Here is a 24908-nt window from a genome sequence, read left to right on the forward strand (position 1 = left end):
GTTGCCATAGCTCTTATAGTCTCTGAGATCTAGGCGCTCATCGAGACGGACAGACAGACGGACGGACAGACAGACAGACAGACAGACGGACAGACAGACATGGCTATATCGACTCGTCTATTGATGCTGATCAAGAATATATATACTTTATGGGGTCGGAAACGTTTCCTTCCCTGCGCACCCCCACATCCACCTTTACCACAAATCTAATATACCCCTTAACTCTTTTTTGAGTACGGGTATAAAAAACCCTTAAAATGCCACAACTCGACCTTATCCCAGTCGAAGTCCCGCAACTTAAGCTGGAGGTATCGGGAATGCGAATGGAATCCTTCCCCTTAAATATATCCACCAGAATTGAAATGACACTCAACGAGTAGCGGCTTATAGTATGAGCTTTATTCTTTTTCTTTTATATTGTTTTTATTACTCACAAAATAATCAAAAAGATGCAATCGAAATGAAACGAATGAATGCCGGAGTGCGAGCTACGGATTTCTCAAGTCTACAACCTACAGTCGATATTTTATGCTCCTGAGAATCGGATACTTCTCGCCCGCACACTGACCGCGAAAGTCATCGAGGGACACGTCGTGGAAGGCCACTCCGCCAAGTCCTTGAGCCTGGGCAAAGCCTGCCTTGATGGCCGCCGTTGTGGGATCTTCGTAGCCCACCCACAAGCCATTTTGGCCATTTTCATCTGCCGAGCGGTAGGCATAGATGCCGAACCGCTTCGTTGGATCTCCCACCTTGCGCAGCTGTGGAGCCTCCTTGTCCTGGGGCTGCTGCTGGAGCAGCTCACAGATCTCCGGCCAGCTGAGTAAACCGGGCATTCCGATTTGCTTGCCAGCTGGAGCCGCTCCCTCCGCCGCGGGTATGGGCGGATAGCCAGTGATGCCGGAGTTCCTGGTCATGTTCCAGGAGCGCCCGTAGCTAGTGACGCCGATGTGCAGTTGGCCCGCATTCGAGCCGGATGTCTGGTTTAGCCAGTACTGCACCTGGTGCTGCACGTTGTGGGTGGGATCGCGGTCGTACATGGCGTACAGCGGCGCGGGCAGATCGCCGATCTTGGGATCCCGTTCCGGTGTGTGGAAGTCATAGGTTCCCAGGTTCACAAAGTCCACGTGCGCGAGCACCGAGGGAACGTCGATGAAAACTGTGAGTGGAGGAATGGAATTCAATGGAAGTGGATCCAGAGGAAGCTCTCAGTACTCACGCTCTGCATCGACGTGGGGCAGCATGCTGAGGGTCAAGAGCTTGCCACTGCGCTGCAAGTCGATTCGCAACTCCCTGACCAGAGTGGCAAACTGCTCCCTGTGCTCCGCCGCTTTGCTGTCCACCGAAGCCGCACTGAACCAGCCCCGGACCGCACTCCACGCCCGCTTCAGCACCCCCTGCTGCAGCTTGGGCCGGTTCATGGGGAACTGCCAGGCCAGGTCCAGGCCATCGAAGCCATAGTTGCTGAGCTCGGCCTCCACGCTCGCCCTGAAGCTGCTCCGATGCTCCGGCTGCTCCAGCAAGCTCAAGTACTTGCTGCTGTCTGCCACGCCCTCGGCGCTTAGATCCCGATTTCCACCCACCGAGAGGAGGAACCGAACGTGGGGATACTTTTGGCGCAGGGCAGTTATTTGGCGGTAATGCTGGCGATTGTAGCTCAGCTCCGGGTTGAGACTCTTGATCTTGTGGCTCTCCGCATCGATGCCTGCATAGCCGTAGACCAGAAAGTTGCAGAAACTGAGTGCAGGCTCCAGTTCAGCGAGCGACAATTGTGAGGGACCTGCCAGAATAAGAGCAGACGGAGGTGGAGCGACAGATAGCCTCTGATCTGTTTGGCACGCAAAGATTAGAAGTTCCCTCCCCTTCCCACTCACCTTCCCGCACAAAGCTTGCCGCATCGTAGAAGCAAACCAGCTTCCCCACCTCGGCCACGCTGTCGTGCAACAGGCTCAGAAAGCAGCCCAGCAGCAACGCTCCGTAGAAGACACAATGGGGCAGCATGACGATCTTTCAAGCCTCTGTCCCGTCCCGTTCAGCGTGAAGATCTATTGCGAACTGTTCAGGGACTGCGGTTTGTTTTGATGAACCCCCGTCAGAGCTGGAAAGCTGCGACAGACCTGATCTGATAAGGGGCTGTACCTGGGTAGTGTTCCGGATTTTGATTTTCGCCGAGAATCGTTCGAATTGATTTTATTGGTTTCCAGCTGCTCGTAACGAGGAATGAAATTGATGGAACCAACAATAGACAATACATTTTTAAAGCAGCGAGAAGGCTTTTCCTTCCACACAAAGTACATATTTTTATATATTCTTGATGAGCACCAATAGAATCGATAGAGACAGATCTCATAGACTGTAAAAGTCTTCTGAATACAGAAACAAATCTTCACCCGATTTTCACACGCTCCTTCCGCCTCCTTAAACCATGAAATTTTGTAAGTTCCTTAATGGGTAATTTTGAAGAATCGATAAGACCAAAAACGCGATGAAATAAAGAATAATATCTACTCTACAAGTATGTATATAGCTAATATTATAGAGCACATTTGTTTCTTTCAACATTATTCGAACACTTTCGAACACTAGTAATCCGAGAGCAACGCGCTTTTGAGAGCATACTTTAAGGGGGTACGCAAATCAGATATGTCGCCTCCATGGTTCAACGCCAACACAAGGCAATGGGCTCAGCACAACACAACACTTCCGATTTAACGGCTCCAATAATATTTGTTCGAGCTCGTAACGCTTAAATACATAAACTTTAATGTTCAGAACTACAGCAACAACATGACGATTTGTTCACTCCCCATGACGTAGCCAGAGCAACATACATAAACAGAACACAACACCACCTTGGGGTCACCACTCAGACATGGACGAGTGAGTGTCCATGGCCCGTCCCTCCGCTGTTGATTAGCAATGGTGGCATAAATAAGCCCTGTGTGTGGTAAGCTCTGGTCTTTCGAGGGAGAACTAGCAGAAACCCCTCCCTTTTAGCTGGTGTCAGCTGGCTGGAACAGGTGTGCACTCTCTGGTCGGTCAGCTATTGCTTTGGAGGCCAAATCAAATCTTTGCAACTAATCAGTTTGAGAGGGCAGCTTATAAACCAAAAGCATTATAGCACTGCAAGAAAACCAACCCACCGAGCCCGGAACACTTTTGAGACATAATTTAAGGGGTATACGCAAATATTCAGTTATGTCGCACTACATGGTTCAACGCCACACAAGGAACCTGGGCTAAGCATAAAACAACACCCCATTACGCTCCATATTTTGTGAGCCTCCCCCCAACAAAAACTAAGTGGGACAAAACTAGTTTGTCACTCCCAAGAAACCCAAGCAACTAAAAGAAAAACACCACCTTGGGGTCACCCCAGATGGACGAGGCCCAAGGCCAGCCCGTCCCTCCGCTGTTGGAAGCAATGGTGGAATGGCCTGTGGTCGTATGGTAGCCGGTTGGCATTAATGAAAAGCGGGCCTAGGCTGAGCCCATGGGGCCCAGCTGTATAGCTAGACTTTCAGCCTGGCGTTGGAAACGGTGGCTCTCCCGTGACTAAACCCAGACTCGCTGAGCGAAGCCTTCATGGCACTGTCCAATGGATAAAATGTATGCTGGAATACCAAATACATTGGAAGCAGGGGCCAAGTTCAATGGGCAGGATTGCCCAAAGCTATTTCATACCCATATCCTTAGCAAGAAAACCAAATATAAAAACAAATTAAAGCCAGAACATGCAAAATAAGTTTAAGTATTATTTTTGTTTGCCAGGCTGTATGGAATCAAAGGGGCATATTGTACAGAGAAGGTTAAAGTGGACCTATTGAGCCTCACAAGTGTGCTGTAATGTTATGGACGTGCTACCATGGACATATGTACATATTTCTTTAAACGTTATAAATTGATAGCGGTAATTTCATTTAAGTTTATCTTCATATGAGCTCTGTGAGCACTTTGCATAGTATAGGAGAAGATCGAAATTAAAAATAAAAAGAATACGTCTTGAAGAAGTTTACAAAAATTGCAGAAGACTTCTAATTTAACACAAATATTTCCATGAAATTAATATATATAAATAATGACTCCCATCACACATATCCTCCTCGAGAAATAAATGGTACGCTCTTGATTATTTGATAGACGTTTGGAACAGAATAAAGCATAAAAACCCGAATTATTGTAATAATTTACCTTTTTTCCATTTTCTAAAATTTATAAATACTGCAAGGGGAATAGTGGAACAGTGTTAGATGTATTGACAGACCGGCAAAGGTATCAACTACAGCAAACAGAGTAAAACCATAAAACGTAAAACGCCTAAGAAAACCACCAATACAGCACATATATAAATATTCTCTATTCGTGACTTTAGCTTTCGCTCAACGCTTCTCTTTAAGTGGGCACACTCCGGATAGTTTTACCAAATAAGCTGTAAGGTTTAATTGCACACCGCTTGAGTCTGACTGGAAATGTACGTAAGGGGCACGTCCCCACATATGTACATACATACGTACGTATGTATATGTATGAACGCATGTGTATGGTGCGTACTTTGGGAAGCTTCACCTAATGGCTTAGGCTTTAAATGTTGCCCCAGAGCAGCTTTAATACCTGAAAACCCTCTTGACGGGTGATCAACTTTGCCGAGTGCCATGTGGCAGCTGTCCCAGTGCTGCCACACCGCAACGTAATTAAATTGTTAACGCACACGTGTCAACGTACGTCCATACAAACATACAAATAATGCTCGTGCACGTGGACAGACAGTCACATGCATCTGGAGCGGTGTGGGATTCATTTAACCGTTATGCCTTTTACGCTCACAAATGTGGCCAAGGAAACAACACACAAACGCACAGCTCGATAATCCCGCGTAGCTGGGAGTTGGATGCGAGAGTTAATCCCTTCCTGTGTCTCCCAAAAGCTTCCCTATTCCCCACTCTGGCAGTCTCCCCTAAACTCACCAAAACACCACTCGAAACGCATTCAGCAGGGAGCCCTTGGCTGGGCGATTTAATGCAATTGAATTGATTTTGCGAACTAACATCGGAAAGCTAGGTATTCTATATAACGGGTAGATAGAGATCTGCAAGAGTATCAGATGCTTCGGCCTCGTGGCTGTCTTCCCTTTTTGTGAATCATTCGCTTAATTGCCAACAATGTGAGCCAACTCACACGGACAGGAAGGAACTTTTGCGGGAAAAGTTAATTCGACCGCAGACACGTTCATTTACGAGTACCTTCTGCGGAGGCACAGGCACATGCCATACCACAGACCCAGCCCTCACACAGACAGCATTAAACCAGTTTAATTTGAGCTCTCAGAGAGAGAGAGTCCTCCCAGGAGTTTGGAAAGTTTAACGAACTAAACTTTCGTAAATAGTTAATGTTTATTTTGAAAGGGGAAACACCACTTTGAGCTTCGGTTTTACGCAGCTTTGGGAGCTTAGAGCTTCGCTGTTTCCTGCTCCTTAATGAGTACTAAAATATTCCTATTTCAGTTAATACACACAATATCTGTACACATATACATATATATGCTAATATTCCTAAAATCAAAACTGTTTAATATTTTTTAGCTTAAAATCCAGTTTATTATTGGCATATGGATATTGCTTTTGAACCAAAATTTTAGAGTATTAATATTAAGTCTGATCAATGCTTAAAATACTAAGTCTTCGATAAATGTAAATTTTAAATATTTTCAATATTGCAGGGAAATAAACCGAAATTCAACTTAATTTTCAACATCTGCAGTTCTGTGGCTATCACCTCCATGATTCTGTTCAAATTATAATAATTACTTGCTGCACCGTGTAGCAAGTGCATACGTATTTATTTGCCATATGTTCCATAGATCATTCCGAGCTCAACGCCAATGTATATTGTAATATAAAAAATATAATCCGAATCAAATCACGACGCAATGGCCTCAGATACATTTCATGGAAATCAAACAAATCTGAACGCGTTGCTATATATACATACATACATATTTACATACATATATATGTACGTAGATTGCACTAGCTACGAGTATGCACATAAATCGAAAAATGCGCAATTTACTGTTGATCGGTAGCGCCAGATGAGGTTATAAAAGAGACCTGTTCTCGGCGATCGTCAGATTAGTTGCTGCCAAGTACCCGAATCATTTACAACATGAAGTGGCTGTCGACTGCCTTCGTTCTGGGTCTTTTGGCCCTGGCTAGTGGTGAGTTGGAGACTATATACTGAGTACCGTCAAGTCCACTAAGTGAGGATTTCTTCCATGTCTAGCCAACCCCCTGAGTCCTGGCAACGTGATCATCAACGGGGACTGCAAAGTTTGCAATATACGAGGCGACTAAGTCCTGAATCAGCGGGAATAAAAGCTTTCAAAATATGCAAAAATGAAATAAAACGAATGAAATTAATTTCTGGTGCAGTTTATTTAGCTATTCGCTTGGCCATTCCATCCACTGCATCACACATCATTATCATCATCATCTCCACATTAGCCCCCATGCACATTGCAATTACGGCAATCTCCGTTTATTATAACGTTTCCCGGCGTCAGCGGGGATGCTGTGGAAATAGAATAGAACTTCATGTTAAGGATTGCTCAGGCCAAATTGGATTGTCCTTAAAGTTCACTTCTCTGTCAACTCACCACTGGCCAAAGCCAACAGACCCAAAACGAAGACCATAGACATCCACTTCATATTAATATTAAGAGCAATACTCTAGTCTCAACTGTGAGAGCTTCGGCTGGTTTGGTTGCTTTTATAGGCAATGGCAATGAAAGCACAGAAATTGCCCGTGAAGTCAGTATAAATCTGATGCGCTCACGACACATACATATAGTACATATAGCACATATTTTTATGTACTATACTCGTCTGACGGTCAAATGGAATGGGAAATACCCAATTGACTGAACTTTCCCAGTAGATAAGCCGCTGTACGTCGCACGGCTTGACAGAACAGCTGCAGCCGCGACTGATCGAGTGATGCAAAATAAAACCTAGCAAGAGGATTACTCTATTGCAGTTGTCTGATTTTATTCGCATATCTGGAACTACATTAACAGTGCTAAGGTGAAATTCAACGAACTTCTGACAGGGATTTTTGCATACTTACGAGTATTCAGCGCGTAGAAAACTAATAACAATTATTGGAACCGACTTTTAAATGGAGAAGAATCCATTTTAATACCTCGCACTCGTTCAACCAAAGGTATATAAATGTACTTACTGTTCTATATCTATCTGCCTGTCGTACATCTGTCCGTATAATTAAAAAACAACGTCACTTTTTTTATTTTGGTTCTTTCACAAGTTTATTAGCTTTTATTATCACCATTTGTAACTTTGCTGGCCATATATAAATTTCATATTCAATGCGAATTGTAATTTCAGAATTTTTTAATTCTGGGGGTCTTGCCTTGTTTATCAGTGAACGATTGTCGATTGATTCCTAGCGTATTCCCCTTGCGACTGTGTTTTTTCCCAAAAAACATATACACATACTATATAGCTTCCAAGAGATAATACATTTGATATATTTATGAATTTTTTAATATTTCCGCTAATACAAGGTACACACATTTATCTACCAGTCAATTATTTTAATTTTTATTCATTTTACTACACATAAAACTAGCTCAAAAGATGATATAGAACTCCAAACAGCATGGCTCCAGAAGTTAGGGCGAACGACACTGCCCCCGCCCTGGTTTCCTCGGGAATAACGATAGACTCATCGCCATCTGGTCGATTGCAATCAATGCACTTCCCATTAATGTACACCTTGCCCGGAGTGGCTGCAATTAGACACAGAAAGTAAAGATGTAACCCACTAGAAATCACATTGCAATATCAATTACCGTTGACCACAGCCAGAAGGCAGCAGAGAAGCAGCACGGCTGAGGCGAGTCCAATCGATTTCATGCTCGGTTCGGGGATTGAACGGAATCTGTTTTCAAACGGGCGATTGCGTTGTTCTTTTATATTGAAGCTGACTATAGTATTGATCTATATTTACATATACGTATAAGCTTATGTATGTACGTATATATATGTATATACGCACATATTTATATAAAGAAAGATTGCTAGTTGATCAAAATGTCCCCTAGCTAACGACTACATTTCCGATTAAGAGATACCCTGTACTCAACCTATATGTACAAACCCCACCCAATTTTGTATTAAAATATTACTTTAATTAATTGAAATTGAAACAAATTATAACGAGAAGGAACGTGTGAGTCGCTTCTGGGGACGCGACTCTACTGTTATACCCGTACTCAGTCATTATATACATTTTTTAGCTTATGATTTATGTAGAATTTTACAACATTTTACATTCTTTTGCTACATCTGTTATCTACATCTACAATGTATATTATACATATATTCTACATCTAACATGTAGATTATCCATGTACCATTTAGCAAGCAACAGAGTGAGCAACCAAGCAACAAATCTAATATACCCCTTAACTCTTTTTGAGTACGGTTATAAAAATTCTGCATAAATAAATTTAAATTGGAAATCGTTAATAAATACGAGAATTAACCTTTAATTTTTCTGTCGGTACTAATTGCTCAATGGTCAGGGAAGCATATACAACTGTATGTCTAATAAGAGTAGTTAACCTCCGAGATTCCTCTGCTTCCTATGGATATTCTGAGGCGTGAAGCATTTCTGCCGTCGATTCATCTTGCTGTTCCCTAAATCGAAACTAATCGAATGTATCCTGGCACTCTTAAAAAACTGATTAAGTAATCGAGTAAATTAGTGTTATATGTATATTTCATTTGTAGCAATTACAGATCTGTAAATTTAAAATTATCTAAAAACCACCAAAAATATTCTCCTCAAACCAATAAAATAGAAAAGTGTAATTTCAGTTTTAGATTGTTTTTATATTCGATTAGAATTCAGTTTAAGGCTTAAGAATATTTGACATTATATTATCTGGCGGTGTGTTGTGCTCATTGTAGCCGATTGCAGCGAACCATCTTCCTATGCTCCGTCTGCGACCTCCTCAAGACCTCACATTGCACACGCGGCAGTCGCCGTTGATGATGACATTTCCGGGGTTCAGTGGCGTGGCTGTAAATATAAACATTTGATTTAATCGAAATACAATTTTATAAATTTTTTGTTTCTACTCACCGTTAGCCAAAGCCGCCATCAGGCCCAGGACAAAGGCAAGCGAAAGGAATTTCATTGTGGATTGGATTTGGAGTGTTCGGCGTTGACTCGAAAGGATTGGGTGCAGGCAGGCAACTGATGCCGAATGCAACTTACAGCAATGCTTTTATACCCCCAGTGCTGGAACGGGTACCTACGCCAATCGCTCTTATCAGGGGCTGTCGCAGCGACGGGTTCGACGAAAAGGTTCCAATCCAATGCATCAGTTCCAAGCGGGAATTGCCCAGAGCCACCCCGACTCAGACAAACACAAATTCCCAAGTGCAGTGCGACGTTCTCAATGAAATTGAGCGTAAACAAGTGCGGGCAGAGGCGATAGGCCGGGGCTAGATTCGATTCACGTGCTGAGCTGAGCTCAGCTGAGATTGCAAACCTGATTCTGATTTTATTCCACTTGGCGCCTCACTGAGGTATTTCCCAGTAAAAAGACTTGTTAAATTCCGATGAATTAAAAAACTTGTAAGTGTTCTGAGTTAGCAAAACAAATCACTAAGCAAACAAAACACCTCTGAATATTCCAATTTCAGGTTGGTTTTTAAAGAATATCGCAATAGGGGAAAATGAGAGAGGGAGAGAATATTGGTTATAAGGTGGAAAGAGGACAGACGAAGTGCAGGAAGAAAGATTGGATAATTATACATGCAGGGAAAGGGTGTGGTTGTGTACACAGTTTTGTTTTTGGCTCATACCTTTTGAAAGCTAGAGGTCTTAGGTAACGGTCAGCGAAAGAACTAAATTTCATCCTTCATATAAAAAAATCAGCTTTAAGTTAATAAAGTAAATCACCAAAAATAAAGATAAAATTTAAGTTTATTTATTTTAAAAGCCTTCACTGGCATAAGGAACAAAAAAATATACGAATTTTCACATTATTCATTGCAATCAGATGCAAAAGCAAACATTGCATGTAAAGTAGCGCGTTCAAATTAATTTTTTGTAGATTAAATTATTTGTCCGGTGTTGATTAGGCTTAAAAAAGGTTTCGTTAACATCCACAAATTTATTACGCAGTTCACAAATTACAATGACAACGAAACATTAATATTTTTTGACAAAATTTACACCCAATCATCATAATTATAATCATAATAAAAACGAGAAGGAACGTGTGAGTCGCTTCTGTGGACGCGACTCTACTTTTATACCCGCACTCAGTCAGTATATACATTTTTGAGCTTATGATTTATGTAGAATTTTACAACATTTTACATCCTTTTGCTACATCTGTTATCTACATCTACAATGTATATTATACATATAAAATGTATGTAGATCCTACATCTTCTCCGCTAACGGGCGCTCGCATACATAACGAGGCAGAGTGTGCGAGCGAGAAAGAGAATGAAAAGCGGGTCTCTTGCTGGAGGAGGTGGGGGAAGCAACTTAAAAATAATTTCTTCTTTCTGGCTATAATTATGATCCTATCTGATTCAGAGTAGGCATTCTGATAGATATGGTAATTCTCTACGATAGTTGAGTATTTAGTTGTATTGTATCTTAAAAGTTGTGGCTGCCACAGATTTTCGTTCTTTGTGGCGGCACTTGTAGCAGTGTGATATCACATGAGTCTGGTAACAAAATTTGGTTTCTCTAGCTCTTATAGTCTCTGATATCTAGGGTTGGAAACGTTTCCTTCTCTTCGTTACGCACATGGAATTTTACCACAAATACAACCCCTCAACTCTTATAATAAGTTTTAAGTATTTATTTTTACATTTTCTTTGTTATGCTCCCAGCACCTCCACCAATGCTGATATTTGTTTAGCTATCAGCACGAAAACTGAGTATTGTCAAAAAATATGACTCACTATACTGAGATCAGTAGCATCTGCCTTTACCATACATATGTCTGTGTGTATGTATGAAATGAAAATGATTACCAGGTAGTGTAGTGTCCCAAAGGTCGAGACTGGTTTTGCTCAGACGGAATCCTTGCCTCCTTGCCACAATTTTAGAAATATAAAGCAAATCAGTTATCTTGATCCATCAAGATACAAACTTTCTTGTACTTTTTTGCTCAAGTTGATTTGGATATGTTACGTAAATCTATTTCAAAGAGAGGGAGAGAGAACTATTTCAGGACAAGAGCGTTCCACCCGTTTTTAATCTGATCCCTTCTTGAATCATGCTAACTGACGAGAATTGACTCGTTGTGCTCTCGTCTTCGCCGCTGTATCGCATAATACACACCACAATAAACTTTGCATATACTAAAGTGAACAGTCATCTTCTTTACTGTACTTTAAGAACGTGGAGATACTCCTTTCTCTGCGTTGCAAGTTTGAGGTCAACATCACAGGGTATGGGATGGATGGAGTATGCAGATGCAGAAGAATACGAAACAAGCGAAATAATTGAAATATATAAGTATGTATGTACATTGTCCATACGGTGCTCCGCTACCGCACCCACCACCACCACACTCCGTCTCCTGTACCACCCATTGCTGTGGCAACTATGCGTATGCGCAATGTGCCGACACGAAACGAAGCGAAAGGAAATTAAATAAATTATTTCCCTCGTACCCTCAGCGCTTGCATAATCCGATTAATCATTCCAGTCACAACAGAACTGCAGTTGCATTTGCATTTCGCATCTTTAAAATAACTTTGAACGAGAAATGTGGGCATGGGTTCTGTTTTGGTTTCACATATATTTGTATTTGTTGGTTTTGTTTGTTTGTTTTGCTGTTGTGTTGGTTCTAAGTTCTAGGCTTCATTTAAAGAAAGTGGTAGCATAAATATGGTGCATTAAGTTTGAGGTATGTTATGGATCTATGGCCTTCGGTCGATCTTCGGGCAAGGACGGGGCGTGCCTACTTTCCTCCATGGACATTGCAGTACTTGCAGTCACCGTTGATGACCACATTGCCGGGATCGGGCGACAGGGGAACAGCTGGGCAGAGGGGAGAAACATTATAGTATAGTAGACGTCAGAGCCAGTAAAATGCGCTTAACTCACCATTGGCCAGGGCGAGCAGACCGAGCACAAAGACGGTGACGACTGAGAAGAATTTCATGTTGAGTGTGGTTTTGGTTCTGTTTCTGGATCTGCTCTGGGCTAGTGCTGAATTGGTTGGCTTCAACTGATGCTGTCTCACAGTCGGCTGCGATCTTATATAGTCAGCTTAGCGTCGGGTCGAGTGCGCCCCACTCGACTCGACTCGGTTCAGGTGCAGTGGCCATTCAGATAACCCCAGACAGAGACCCGCTTGGGAAAACACAGCGCAACACAGCTAAAGCCGATGATAATACTATTATTTTTGCGTATTCGATTCTGGTTTTTCCACAGCCAAGAGCGACAGTGAAAATATATATTGTAAGCGCGGCAAGTATTCGGATTTCAAATACCTAGAACCCATGCTCGTACATACTGGATTTTGGATTGAAAATTTCTTATCTCAATGAGCAAAAGTCAATAGAGATCAGCTTTGTCTAGAACGTACGAGTATGTACGTATTCCAGTTCTATAAAATATATACTCACATTGCATATGTATTTACTTTGTATTATATATGTATATGCATTTATTATTGAAAGATGAACAGATAGTTCGGGATTGGGGTATAAAAGAAACGTGTCTGGCAGGGTGGGCAGTGCTCTAGCCCAGTGCACACGCGCATTATGAAGTACTTAACGCTCTTGGCTGTTCTGCTCTTGGCCACGTTGGCCTTTGTCCAAGGTCAGTGTCCGTTCGGAGCTGTGACTACTCCCCCGACTAGACGCGTCTAATCTCTTCCATTCTGCAGCTGGCAAGGTGACCATCAAGGGCGAGTGCAAAGACTGTAACCACGACCGCACGACAACAACCACCCGCAAGCCTGCAAGCCCCACCCGGGGACATGGACGCCAGACGACGGCCAAGCCCAAGCCAAAGGCAGCTTCAGGGGGCCGTCAACCAGTGTCAGATGAGGACGATTCGGCTGGGGACTGGTCATTGCACCAGACAGCTGGTGGATCTCAGCACATAGGAAGACGCCACAGACGTCAGTGGGAGCCGCGTGGCCAGTACATCAATCTTGGCGGAGCCAGCGGCGGAGGGTGGACAGGAGACGGCCGAGTGACTACCATCGATTCTCGGGGCTATCCAGGAACCCTTGTGCGCAACAATGACTGCGTCGGTTGCAACATTCGCGGCTGAACCGTTGCGGAAGGGGGAGGGGGATGGCTACAAAAAAGTTGATCTGAATAATTAAATAAAGGCTAGACAGCTGTGCGCTTCGTGGAAAACCCATTCAAACTAATTGTCTGTAAATCGAACTGGTTTGTGGGGGCTCATTCCCCCATGCCTGTGCGGGGCCTCGACTGAAAGCCATTGAGAATGCTTAAAAGCGATATGCTTTGGCGTTCCCCGAGTAGATCCCGCTTGTACACAGCTCCACAATGATGCATCTGAGCCTCGCCTTTGCTATTGCCGCTGTCCTGGTGTGCCTGGTTTCAGGTAAGCAGACGAGCGGCGTTCCTTTCCTATCCTCTTGACATCCCTTTGTCGCTCATCTCAGCCGGAACTGTGGTCATCAATGGAAGCTGCCGGGACTGCAGCCCCCCCGTCGCCGAGACTGTAGTTGTCGACGGCAAGGCCTACAGGTCGGGCAAACCAGGCCAGGGCTCCGTCTACATAAACTCCCCCGATGCCTATGGTCCTGTGGGTGGGCCTGGACCCAGAGTTGAAGGTGACGCCACTCGCTATCCCGAGGGCTACAGTGGCCGTGTTCCTGGTGACACCTATCTCCACAACGATGACTGTGTCGGATGCAGCATCAGCGGGGGCGGGGACTGAGTTTGCTCTATCGATGTGTCCACGACTGATATGAAATACAATAAACGAACGGCCCCAAGGCAAAGTCCAATATAATTGTTTGATTTGTTTTTTTCGGGAAAATATCAGGATACACATTTAGTATCGCTCAACTAGAATGTTTAGTAGTGGTACGGACAGACGGACAGACAGACTCGACTCGGCTATTGATTGATGATCAAGAATATATATACTGTATGGGGTCGGAAACGTTCTCTCTCTGCGTTACACACATCCACCTTTACCACAAATCTAATATACCCCTTAACACTTTTTTGAGTACGGGTATAAATATATACAGAAACTAAACTCGGAGCGAACCAAAATTAACCACGACCTCAGACCTTGTCTGATGCTATAATTGTGGATGCCTTTCATCGCATCCCTCGACATCCCACGTGATATTGTGGGAGTCCTAGACTAGTACTCATAGAGTCCTAGATCTAGAGCATACGCCTGAAGTTTCTTATGTCTTGTGTATCGCAGACTAATCTTGAACAGGGAAAAACTGAAGATGTGAGTGAACCACTGAACAAATAAACAACTGAATAACAAGTGTAACTGAACAAAAATTTAGTGAATATGTTTAGTTCACTTAGTGAAATGAACAGCTCTTTTTTGTTCACTCACTCATGAGCAACCCAACTCTACTATGCAGTGCGCGAGCGCCCCCTAGCGGAGAAGATGTAGACTCTTAATTTGAGATGTAGAATATACATTGTAGATTTAGATAATAGATACAACATAAATGGAACATGTGAAATATATTTCAAAATTCTACATAAATAATAAGCTCAAAAATTTATATACTGAATGAGTACGGTATAGTATAAGTAGAGTCGCGTCCCAGAAGCGACTCACACGTTCCTTCTCGTTAGAGTATATCTTTATTTTAATAATAGTATTGTAAGTAGCCCTACTATCGTTATTCTACTTTGGGTAATGCTGGAATTGTTCAGCATCCATCCACAAATGTAAATAATTTTGCGAAAGCTCTAAAGAAGAGCTTAAAAGCTGCGTAGCGTACGCAAGTATGTGTCTCCGCATCTTTACTGGATAGGTTATCAAGTCAGAGGGGGTTTCACCTATTCTACCAGTATGTCTCGGGGGGAAAATCCACTGATTTATATAAACTCAGGTTTTTTTCTGATCTTGCGATACTCACCCATGCGAACGCGAATATCTGTGAGCTGTATAAAATGGTCAGTCAGGGCAAAGTGTCCGTCAGTCTAGCGTCTTATTTCACGTCGCAATGAAGCTTATGCCGTTCTTGGTCTGCATGCTGGTGCTGCTCTGCCTTCTGGTCAATGGCGGCGATGCACGTAAGTTCTACTAGTTGTTAATTTATTGGAAAGTCTTCTGATAATCGTTGAACCTTTGCAGGCTCTACCTTAAAGATACCCAAAATAACCATCAAGAATGGCGACATCATTGTCCACGGCAACTGCAATGGCTGTACGGCCCGAGCCACCAAAAACACGGCACAATTATCAATAAAACTGAGGAGCAGGACCAGAACTACCTACAAAGGATAACTTTACCTATGCACCTATACATATAAGAGTGTACTTTAGTGAGTGTCTTGCCATATTTTGAATATTGTTAATATATAATTAGTAATGGAGAATGGCTGAATCTTCAGCACTCTGTGTGTAAGACTTGTGATAAGTGAATATATTGTTTATATTTATGTGAATCTGTTTGTTTGTTTGTTTGCTTGTCTGTTAGTCTACTATCTCAATAGGGCAAAATAGCGACCCTAAGAGCGGGTTTTCAACCGATATTTGACATCTGTAGCCAACAAGTGCACTCGACTGTTGTTGGTGGCACATCCCTGTGCTCCCTGTACCCTGTACCTCTGCCGATGGGAGGTTGTTCACTTGAGAGTGGGCTCACTGTTCAATATTAATAATATAGTATTGGACAAACCCAAATGCTCTCGTAAATTTGTCATAAAACTCAAGCTTTGCTCGTAAATCATTCTGGGCCAGAGCGGGGTTATGTTCCAGCTCCAGTTTATGCCTCATAGGTAGAATATTTCAGCAAAACGCATAAAAATTGCCATCATATTTGGCTTTATCCAGGACATGCCTTCACGTCCCTCCCCGCACCTCACCCAGCCCCTATCCGTCCACGTGTTTTTCATTTTCCTTTCGGCAGCGTATGCGGAAAACCGTTGGCTTCTCCGTTCCCCGTTCCACGTGCCACGTCCCTTTTCCTTTGCGAACAATTTTATTACCAAGGAAAACCCAACGAAAGGCAAACCGCTGTGCGCCTGTAAATGACTCCCCAGGCACCTTTATATTGACTCGTAAAATTGCGACATTTAGTTGTGTGCGAGCGCACCCCCAAGCCTGGCAGGTCCCCCCAAAAACAACCCCGATCCTTCCGTTCCTTCCCCTTTGTTCCCTGCTCACTGTTCTCTTCCTGTCGTTTGTTCTTGTCTTTGACTACGACTGAGCCAGTGCCAGTGCCAGACCAAGACCCAGACCCAGCCCCAGACCCGTAGCCATAGCCGGAGCCGGGTCGAAGGACGAGTTTCTTAACGTTTTAAATTTGATTTTTATTCGCCCGACAGTTGTAGCCGGCAAACGATTTTTTTTATGGATTGAAAGGCCGCCCTAGGCAGCCACCCCCTTCCAGCGTGTCTCGCCTTTGATTTCTTTCTATCCTGCAAGCAGCGGAAATTGTGTTGGGGTTGAGATTGGAGATTGGAGAGAACGCGATTCAGGTGGAAAGGGATTCAGCAAATAAAGCAGGGAAAAAATTATCATTGCAGACACTTGATAGATTTGTCATCGGCGACTCTGCTCCATCTTTTGTTCATTCCTCATTGTTTGTCTTTCGATTCACAAACGAGTGGGGAAACTTCTGGCAGCAATTTGATTAATTCCACTTTGGGATGTCGAATGATTTATTGGATTTTTTGTAAGTACTCAATCGAGGGCGAAGCGTTTTTTCATAATTAAATTCATTTCGTTTCGTCTTCTGTCGTCACATTGCGCATACGCACAGTTGCACAGCAAGGGGAGGAGCAGTAGTTAGCCTCTTCCGTCGGCGTTTCAATGATTTCATTTCAATCGCATCATTCAGCCCAGCCCCCCACCTCCTCACTGAGCGGTGTCCTCCGAGGAGTAAAAGTGGCTTGCAATTTGTTTTCGTTTTCTGTTTTTCCGCTTTTCCGCTTTTTATTTTCATCTTGAACTGTTTGCCTTGGCGTCTCCCTTAGTTCAAGGAGACCAACTACAGGACACAACTTGCAGTGCACAACGGTCCACGGCACAGCTTTAATGCCAAAGAACTGACTGGGGGATGAGAAATGAACATAGGAACTGGGTCGTTCCATGTACATACGTGTGTATGTATGTATGTATGTTCATTCCTCCCCAGTGCTGGAATTGTCATTGCAATTATGCCCGATGGGCATATAACTTCTCTTGGGAGAGATGACTGTGAGCCGAGTATACAATCAAATTTAGCCAAACCCGAAATATTCAATCTTCCATCACACTCGCACTGGCAGCCAAGAGCAGCCATATGCAGCCACATCGTGTGCCGGCCAGTGGCCAACACTACAGAGCTCAGCAGAGGGGGCCCGAAAACAATTGGCAAGCCACACCCTCGGGCCACACGCAACCCACAGCATTCATCCCCATCCCCATCCCTCCACCCTCACAACCACATCAACCTCCACCCAGATCAACTGGTCATTCAATTTTCCTGGCCCCCCTCCGTCATCCTCCGGCTGCATTATGCAGCTTACCTCGATTCTGATTTCATTTACGTAATTACCTTACCAGCTGCCTCTGCCCCTGCCTCTCATCTGCATCTGCCGCAACATCGTTCGATTATGCTGCTGCTGCACTCGGAGAAAATGCGATTAAGTATGGATGGATGAGCACGAACAAAGTGGATCCGACGAATAAAAAGTGTTTGTTGAGGGAGGGTTAGCTGTTGTATTAGTCTGTTATTAGTAGATTAGTAGATTAATTAACATTCTTCATCAGACTGTTTCTCGCAGTGTGTCTCCCTGTATTGGGCATCGACAGGCCCAGGCGATGGGGGCCTGTGCTGGCCGAGGACTGGGACTGGGACTGAGACTGGGACAGGGTCTGCCTGCCGAGTCTGGCGAAACGAGTTGATTAAATGCTGTAATTGATGGAATTGCGAATGGGGATCCAGAGGTGTAAATGATCGGCTTGGTATGCCGCCTGGATAAACATGTCATTGTCGTTAGACGATGCCCGGTGACTGGGTGAGCTGAGCTTCAGGGTGATTTAGGATGGCTCTGCCTCCTCAGGGTCGTCGGACAGCGTCAACGGGCGTCAATCAAAAGAGCACACGGAATGCGAACGTATTTATTTCATAAATATTTGCGCCAAGGGTCGAGGAACGACTCCATGAAAAGGTCTCCCCACTGCAGTGGGGACAGGCGGGGACAGGCGTGGCGGGGACAAGCAGTCCGACACAAAAAGGTTGAAATAAAAAATGGTTTAAAAATTGAAAGGATTATGGGGTGAGCGGCAGCGAAGCGCGTTAATGTTGATGCCGCCGCGGGGCTGCACACGCAGGGAGACAAGGGCTCTGGCCGGGTCGGGCTGGGGAACCACAAAGGCTGGAAACTGGGCTGGAACTGCTGGTATGTTGATGGTATGTTGCTGGTGTTGCTGTCAGTCAAACAAACTGGGAAAAAATCAACGACTAAAGGCTACACACGATACAACCAAAGCGAGGCCCTGTTCCCGGAGGTGGGACGCGGTCAGGAGGGACAGCGGCCCGTTGTTGATGGTCAACAATATAATTTGAACAGGAATGAAAAATAAACGAGGCAAACGAGGATACGGATCCCAGAGCCAGAGCCACAGCCAGACTCGGACCCGGACCCGGCTTGGACCAGTCAGTCCGCGGAGTGTGGAAATTGGGCCCAAACACACACATGCACAAAATGTGAACATTTTTTGTGTATAAATCAAATCAAATATGGGAAAAAAAGTGTTTTTATTTATATTTGTTGTCAGTTTTTATTTCTGCACCAAAGTTTTGAAAGGACTCAAGGCTCAGTGTGGACCTGGACCAGAGTGGACCACGCCACGACAGAATACAGAAAGTCCGGAAATCGGAAATATTATGCAACAAAATATGGTGAAATGCTAGGTAGAATGCAGACTCATAACTGGTCTTAATTCCATTCATAAGATCGGTAGTTACTCCAGGTAAAAGTCCGAAATTATTTAAAGTATCTGCTACTGATACGTGTGATATTAATAGTGCAAATTGAAGGTACGGCACATAGCCAAATATCATCGCCAGCGACTGTGCAAATCAGGCCGTTGAGTCTCTGGACAAGTTCAATTAGCTTCCACCTAGAATCCGCCAATCACTCCCTCAACCACTGTGCCTCGTCGATGCCACGTAGTTCGGTTGCTTGCCCTCACCCGCTCGACACTCTCTGGTTTCGTTCTCTTTTCGCCCTGAACGAACTCCTGATGCTGCTCTGCTGCTGGCAGTTTGCAAACGATAAATGTTATAACTGTGCTGGGGATTTGCTGCTACTGTTTGGCACTGTTTGGGAGTGGAACAGCTGCCGCCTTTCGGCAGCTTCAGCTTCAGCATCGGCTTGACTCGGACTCGGACGCGGATTCGGACTTGGACTTGGACTCGCAAAACTCAATTTATTGTTGAGCGCCGCAAGCAGACGACGTTGGTTTCTCCTCTCGTCCTTCCTCGTCTCCATCTATCATATTCGCTATAGCTTCTGCCCCCTGCGGTTGTGTTTGCTCTGTCCCATTCCGTTCCGTCCTGTTCTGTCCTGGCCTGTCCGGAGCCGTCTCTTCCCCCCCTATCCCTGGAGCTGCAGGACTTTATGTGGTCCCTCTCATGTCCATTCTCGCTTCTCGGCGTTGACTGCTGGAAATTGAAAATCATAATCGCATCAACTTTCCGCACACAGTCCAGGCAGCAGCTCCGCCCGCCATCCACACTCGAAACTTTCTCTCTGGCAAAAGGAAAAGAAAACCCCCAATGTAGGCAGCGCAGCGCACAGCACAGACAGACTCTGAATGCTAGAAAGATAATATGTTGAGATTAGTTTTAGCTCTCAATGTGTGTGTGTGTGTGTGTGTGTCTCGGTTAACCTCTGCTCATTGCGGCTCCCTTTTATCAGATAAATAGACTGGAAGGGGGCAGATGGGAGGATGGCAGAGACGGTGGGCTGTGGAGCAACTCTTGTGCATATAAATTATGTGCAAGTTGATTATAAAACAATGCAAAACTGGCAAAAACTTTTCCCGCTCAAGTGCCGCTAACTTTGATAGTTTCTGAAGGGGATATTTGTGGAGGCACAGATGCAGGACAGGGAACCCCTCACTGCCGAGTCCTTGAGTCGTTCGTCGTGTGTCACGCAGACATCACCGACGTCAATCGGTAGCTGTTCCCCTCGATCCCTGTTCCTGTGTACATTAAGTGGTGCCATCATCCCCTGCCCCTGGCCCAGTACCTGCTCCTGCTGCTCTGTTGCCATCAAAATTAGCGTCGCTCTGCTGGCCGTAAGCCCGTCATGATGTGGCAAGTTCCAGATTCCTGCCCCTGCCACCGTTTTGCGGTCTGTTTTGTGCCATGTAATTGTTGGTCTCATGCGTATGCCAGGCCATTAACGCGCTGCCGTCAGCCTTCAGCTGCTGCTGGCCGTTAAAGGAGAAGTTAGCCAGCTTGTTAGCAAACTCGGCTATTGTAATTGGGCCTAGAATGAGCAGGACTCACTGCTTCCAATATCCCCCTCTGTGTTAGCTACTATTTTGGGCGTAAGTCCAAGACATGGGATCAAATCTCTGATGGAATCCCGCTGGAGTCCCTCTCAGCCAGTGAGTGCCCAACTAACCCAAGAAGAATCACTAATAATTATGATTATTTGATTATTAGTTACCCACCACCCAGCAACTAAGTGCTGTTGACAAAATCAATTGCCTGGAAATTCATTATGATCCAGCACACCCAGCAACATCCCCACACTTCCACCAAAGACTCCTCAAATCAATTCATATATAAGAGTATGCCTTGGTGATAATTTACTAGTACAAAGGATTGTAGCTGTGCTTTGACTTATGCTTTTACTTGCTCTACTCTGATTCTGATATTTTTTGCACTTGGGGAATTTCATTCAAAAAGTACCCAAAGCACATAGAATTTCCATCTCATCATATGTAATTAGATGAACTGCGAATAAATAATGTAGGTACATACCCACACTGCTGCATTTGTAAATGTGACAGCAGTGAGTGTAATTCGTAGTTGGGTTCAGTTTTAAACATCCTCATCATCATCATAACATTAACATTAACATTAAAGTGGCCAAGGGGACCATAAAAATGAAAATGAAATCAACGTATTAACTACGTAACGCACACACACCCACCCACACACACACAGACGAAGATACACAGATAGAGATACAAGCACAAGGATAAGCGGGCTCACGCCACACGGAAAAGGCAGCGAAATAAAATCAATTCAAATAAAAAGCATAAATACGACCACAGGAAATGAAAATGACGACGAGGACTGCGGCAGAGCAGCCCAAGGGTATGGTTAAGGGTGACTGGGAGTGGGAGTGGGAGTGAGGGTGAGGGTGCTGCTCGAAGGGTGCGTGCGGAAAGAAATGGTGGAGAAAGGGACTGGAAGCGTGGGCGGCAACATGTAAGCGCACATTTTACGGCACAAGCATTTTCGCTTAATAAAATGTTAAGTGGGGGAGAAAAAGCGACAGACAAAAAGCAGCGACAGTTGATGAAGGGCAAACGGGAAAAGGAGACTGGGTAGCTGAGTGGGGTGGGGGGAGTGTGGAAGTGAGGAGCCCGCCCAAAGGACGAACAAGCGACAGACTGACGCAATGACTGACAGAGCAGCAGCAGCAGCAGCACCAGCAGTGAGCCGGAGTCGAGTCTGACAGAGGCAGAGTCGTAAAATTATATTTACAACACAAACAAAGCTGTCGACAAGAGGGTGTGAGGGGGGAGGCGGAGAAGCAGAAGGACGATGAAGCCCAACACAATGATAAGCATGAAGCGGATGAGAGTCTCACACACACACACACACACAAGCAGACACGTACAAACACATTGGGTAGAGTGAGAGTGGCAGTGGGGCAGGGAGAGAGTAGCGCCAGCAAAAAGGGCGACGTTTGGTTCGCTCCCTCGCTTCGTTTGCTTTCGTTCGGCATGGAGCCGGGGGGGATGCGAGATGAGACGAACAATTTCCCGCACTCAAAAAATAACAATGGCGCGTTGAAAATATCCGCTTCCGTTCCGAAAGCTACCGAAAGGAAAACAGCACAAGAGCAGACAGAGACAGCAGGAGAGACAGTCGCACGGCAGCTGCGACTCTCGGGGCCTGGTGGGTTTCGGGTGTTTGGTTTGGTTTGGGCTCTCGGTCCTGGGTCCTGGGTTCTGCACCTCCCTCCTACGTCACACTCCCAAAATTTAATTCAATTTGAGCACAATGAAATCATATTTTGCAACAAGCGTGGCGGAGGCTGAGCGGGGAAATGGATGTGGGAACTGTCAAAATCGCAGCCAACGGATCTGACAACTGGGGGAAACGCTTTTCATTTTCATTTTACCCATTTTCGATCAGTACGAATGACCAGCCCGGCTCCATAAGCCGTGCCGTTCCGGGGATGGAATGGACTGGTCTGGGCTGCAGACTTTTCTGACAATATGTTGGCACAAAAATATTTGTCCATTTGCTAGTCGTCGAATATCCCGTTTATTATTCATGTTGGGTCCTTGGGTCTCTGGTCCGCCCCAGGCTTCGTATTGCTTAAATAGCGCATAAAATAATAATAGCATTATTTACATTCGTATTCTATTTATTTGCACACTTTTTAACGCACATAATTACATAATTTTGAGTGCCTGTCTGCCCCCTCTTGGGCCGACAGCTCAATCGATGTGAAACATTTCATGAGCCGCACACAAACGAAGGCCTCCTGGGGGATTATTTTCATTTTGACAGGACACGCACTCACACACACAGACACACACACAAGCAGAGCCGGGATTTCAAAGTCCTTTGGCCAGCAGTTGAGCCGTAAGCCGAGGGCATCCAGTGGCAGCGGTCCATCCCGGAATGAAATATTGCCAGCCCTGACAAATGCTGTTTGCCCAAGCCCCCCTGGGTGCAGGACATGGACATTCCCGTTTCCATTCCCATGCCCTTCCCTTCCGCCCTGCCTAAGTATGTTTGTGTGTAAGCAATAAAATGGAAAATATCTGAACTTTGGCAAAAAGCGCACAAGGATATCAATTCCCCGAATGCCTGAAATGTGTGTATGTATGAGTGAGTCAAATCCAACAAGAAATCAAAATCATAGCAATAAAATTGAGGGAGCGTGCACGAATGCCGAAGGAAAAACAGCAAGCAAACACTTCCGAAAGGCTTTGGATACTCCTGAATATTTGGCTCAGTGGCAAAAACAAGTTTTCGACAACATTGAGGGGCATCCAGGTTGGGGGAGGATGAACAAGCCGGCACAGGACCGGATTTGCTACAAAACGGTTCCACTTCCTCCGTTATTTTAAGTTGAAATCAGAGCCCCCCCGTACATTACACAGGGCGTAATTCTTTACGCGACCAGCCGAAAAGTATGCACCGAAAATAAACCAGTACTGGAAAAGGCGCCAAACATTTAGTTTTTCAAATTCCTTCTCGTTTGCCTCTGATCCCTCCCGGCTAGGACACCCAAAAGGATACCACTTACTTGCCTTTTACTTCAATGACTACGAAAGCAGCTTTGCCACTTTCAAAATTCTCCCTTTTCTCTCCTCTGACCCCACTTGCCGTGTCATCGGAATAATAAGCTCGCCCGGCATATCCCACAGGAAAGCAAAAATTACCACTGTCAAAGTTATACAAAGGTCAAATGGAACATTATGGCTTTATTTTGCGCCTAATAAATCTCATTATGTCATTATATACTACCGCCTACCGCGCCAGCAACCCAACAGGAAAGGCTCCTTCCGCCAGTGGGACGACTATATGTTTGCGTGTATGGGTGGTGTGGTGTGCTGTGTGCGGTGTGTTTTGGAAAAGGTAAAAAGCTGCCTAAAACAACCGACAAGGAGAAGCAGAGAAACAAGAGGAGCAACCACCAGCTACACAGCCAAACGACATGCCAATCAGTAATCAATCCCGCACGCACATTGACAACGGAGGACCTCACCAAAAACAATTTGCAAGGGCCCAAAAACAACAACTACCAGAACAGAGAAGGCAATAAAAAGTTGGGAGAAAGAAGAAGCAGCAGCAACGCCGACAAGTGAGACCACACGACGGCACAGTAAACAAATTGGAAAGAGATGAACATACATAACTGCGCAATATGGCGTCACGAAACCAAGGTACTTCCATAATAAGGAGAGGAGAGCAAAGAGAGCAGCCTCTTTTAGTGTCATAATACGACTCAATTGTGAGAGTGTGTGAGAGAGATAGAGAGGAAAACCTTACCTTGCTTTTAGTATACCTTTTACAGCTGCGCAGAGAGAAGAGAAAAAAAGCCGCCATTTATAAACATTCGCTCAGAGAGCGTGGCTGAGTTGTGTATATGCATGGGAATGCTTTTGTATGCGGACTATTGAGTATGTGTATGTGTTGGAAATGCCGCAGGGTTGTCAGCGTGACTGCTGACCCAGCAGTGAAACTCGCAATACTACAATACTTTAAATCTGTGGCTTTGAGTCTGGTATCAAACATTAAGTAATAATATGAACGAACGACTGTGCATTGCTGGAATTAATGCAAAAGCGACTCTAGAGTTGGTGTGCTTCACGCGAATGTCAAAAGCACACACCTGGCAACCCTGCTCGTTGCCAGCCACTCTCGCCTCTCAATTTATGCGCGTTTGTTTTCTTCTTCGC

General features: G+C 44.8%; 9 protein-coding genes across 9 annotated transcripts; 4 read left to right on the forward strand and 5 right to left on the reverse strand.

Annotated features, from left to right (window-relative positions):
- Nucleotides 1-409: 409 nt before the first annotated feature.
- On the reverse strand, nt 410-2054 carry LOC111080851 (chitinase-like protein Idgf5). Its single transcript, XM_022376696.2, has 3 exons — nt 1872-2054; nt 1217-1777; nt 410-1156 (listed from the first exon to the last, which is right to left on the reverse strand). The coding sequence occupies exons 1-3, from the start codon at nt 1996-1998 to the stop codon at nt 513-515; spliced, it is 1332 nt and encodes a 443-aa protein (XP_022232388.1). The 5' UTR covers nt 1999-2054; the 3' UTR covers nt 410-512.
- A 4049-nt stretch (nt 2055-6103) lies between these two features.
- On the forward strand, nt 6104-6413 carry LOC111080860 (bomanin-068). The gene is made up of 2 exons (XM_022376705.2): nt 6104-6211; nt 6277-6413. Exons 1-2 carry the CDS (start codon nt 6160-6162, stop codon nt 6345-6347), a joined length of 123 nt encoding a protein of 40 aa, XP_022232397.1. The 5' UTR covers nt 6104-6159; the 3' UTR covers nt 6348-6413.
- On the reverse strand, nt 6410-6760 carry LOC111078604 (bomanin-065-like). Its single transcript, XM_022373412.1, has 2 exons — nt 6650-6760; nt 6410-6564 (listed from the first exon to the last, which is right to left on the reverse strand). The coding sequence occupies exons 1-2, from the start codon at nt 6699-6701 to the stop codon at nt 6494-6496; spliced, it is 123 nt and encodes a 40-aa protein (XP_022229104.1). The 5' UTR covers nt 6702-6760; the 3' UTR covers nt 6410-6493.
- Nucleotides 6761-7591: 831 nt separating this feature from the next.
- Nucleotides 7592-7976, reverse strand: LOC111080859 (bomanin-836). The gene is made up of 2 exons (XM_022376704.1): nt 7865-7976; nt 7592-7801 (listed from the first exon to the last, which is right to left on the reverse strand). Exons 1-2 carry the CDS (start codon nt 7926-7928, stop codon nt 7638-7640), a joined length of 228 nt encoding a protein of 75 aa, XP_022232396.1. The 5' UTR covers nt 7929-7976; the 3' UTR covers nt 7592-7637.
- Nucleotides 7977-8888: 912 nt separating this feature from the next.
- Nucleotides 8889-9290, reverse strand: LOC111080852 (bomanin Short 3-like). Its single transcript, XM_022376697.2, has 2 exons — nt 9163-9290; nt 8889-9099 (listed from the first exon to the last, which is right to left on the reverse strand). Exons 1-2 carry the CDS (start codon nt 9215-9217, stop codon nt 9032-9034), a joined length of 123 nt encoding a protein of 40 aa, XP_022232389.1. The 5' UTR covers nt 9218-9290; the 3' UTR covers nt 8889-9031.
- Nucleotides 9291-11837: 2547 nt separating this feature from the next.
- Nucleotides 11838-12297, reverse strand: LOC111080858 (bomanin Short 2). Its single transcript, XM_022376702.2, has 2 exons — nt 12163-12297; nt 11838-12096 (listed from the first exon to the last, which is right to left on the reverse strand). Exons 1-2 carry the CDS (start codon nt 12218-12220, stop codon nt 12017-12019), a joined length of 138 nt encoding a protein of 45 aa, XP_022232394.1. The 5' UTR covers nt 12221-12297; the 3' UTR covers nt 11838-12016.
- A 474-nt stretch (nt 12298-12771) lies between these two features.
- LOC111080856 lies at nt 12772-13434 on the forward strand. The gene is made up of 2 exons (XM_022376700.2): nt 12772-12882; nt 12950-13434. The coding sequence occupies exons 1-2, from the start codon at nt 12825-12827 to the stop codon at nt 13339-13341; spliced, it is 450 nt and encodes a 149-aa protein (XP_022232392.1). The 5' UTR covers nt 12772-12824; the 3' UTR covers nt 13342-13434.
- A 97-nt stretch (nt 13435-13531) lies between these two features.
- LOC111078599 (bomanin Bicipital 1) lies at nt 13532-14055 on the forward strand. The gene is made up of 2 exons (XM_022373384.2): nt 13532-13641; nt 13703-14055. The coding sequence occupies exons 1-2, from the start codon at nt 13584-13586 to the stop codon at nt 13978-13980; spliced, it is 336 nt and encodes a 111-aa protein (XP_022229076.1). The 5' UTR covers nt 13532-13583; the 3' UTR covers nt 13981-14055.
- A 1154-nt stretch (nt 14056-15209) lies between these two features.
- Nucleotides 15210-15694, forward strand: LOC111080854. The gene is made up of 2 exons (XM_022376699.2): nt 15210-15320; nt 15382-15694. The coding sequence occupies exons 1-2, from the start codon at nt 15251-15253 to the stop codon at nt 15531-15533; spliced, it is 222 nt and encodes a 73-aa protein (XP_022232391.2). The 5' UTR covers nt 15210-15250; the 3' UTR covers nt 15534-15694.
- The last annotated feature ends 9214 nt before the right edge of the window (nt 15695-24908 follow it).

The sequence above is a fragment of the Drosophila obscura genome, unplaced genomic scaffold (genome assembly GCF_018151105.1).
Source record: "Drosophila obscura isolate BZ-5 IFL unplaced genomic scaffold, ASM1815110v1 contig_25, whole genome shotgun sequence".
In the NCBI taxonomy this organism is placed as follows: domain Eukaryota; kingdom Metazoa; phylum Arthropoda; class Insecta; order Diptera; family Drosophilidae; genus Drosophila; species Drosophila obscura.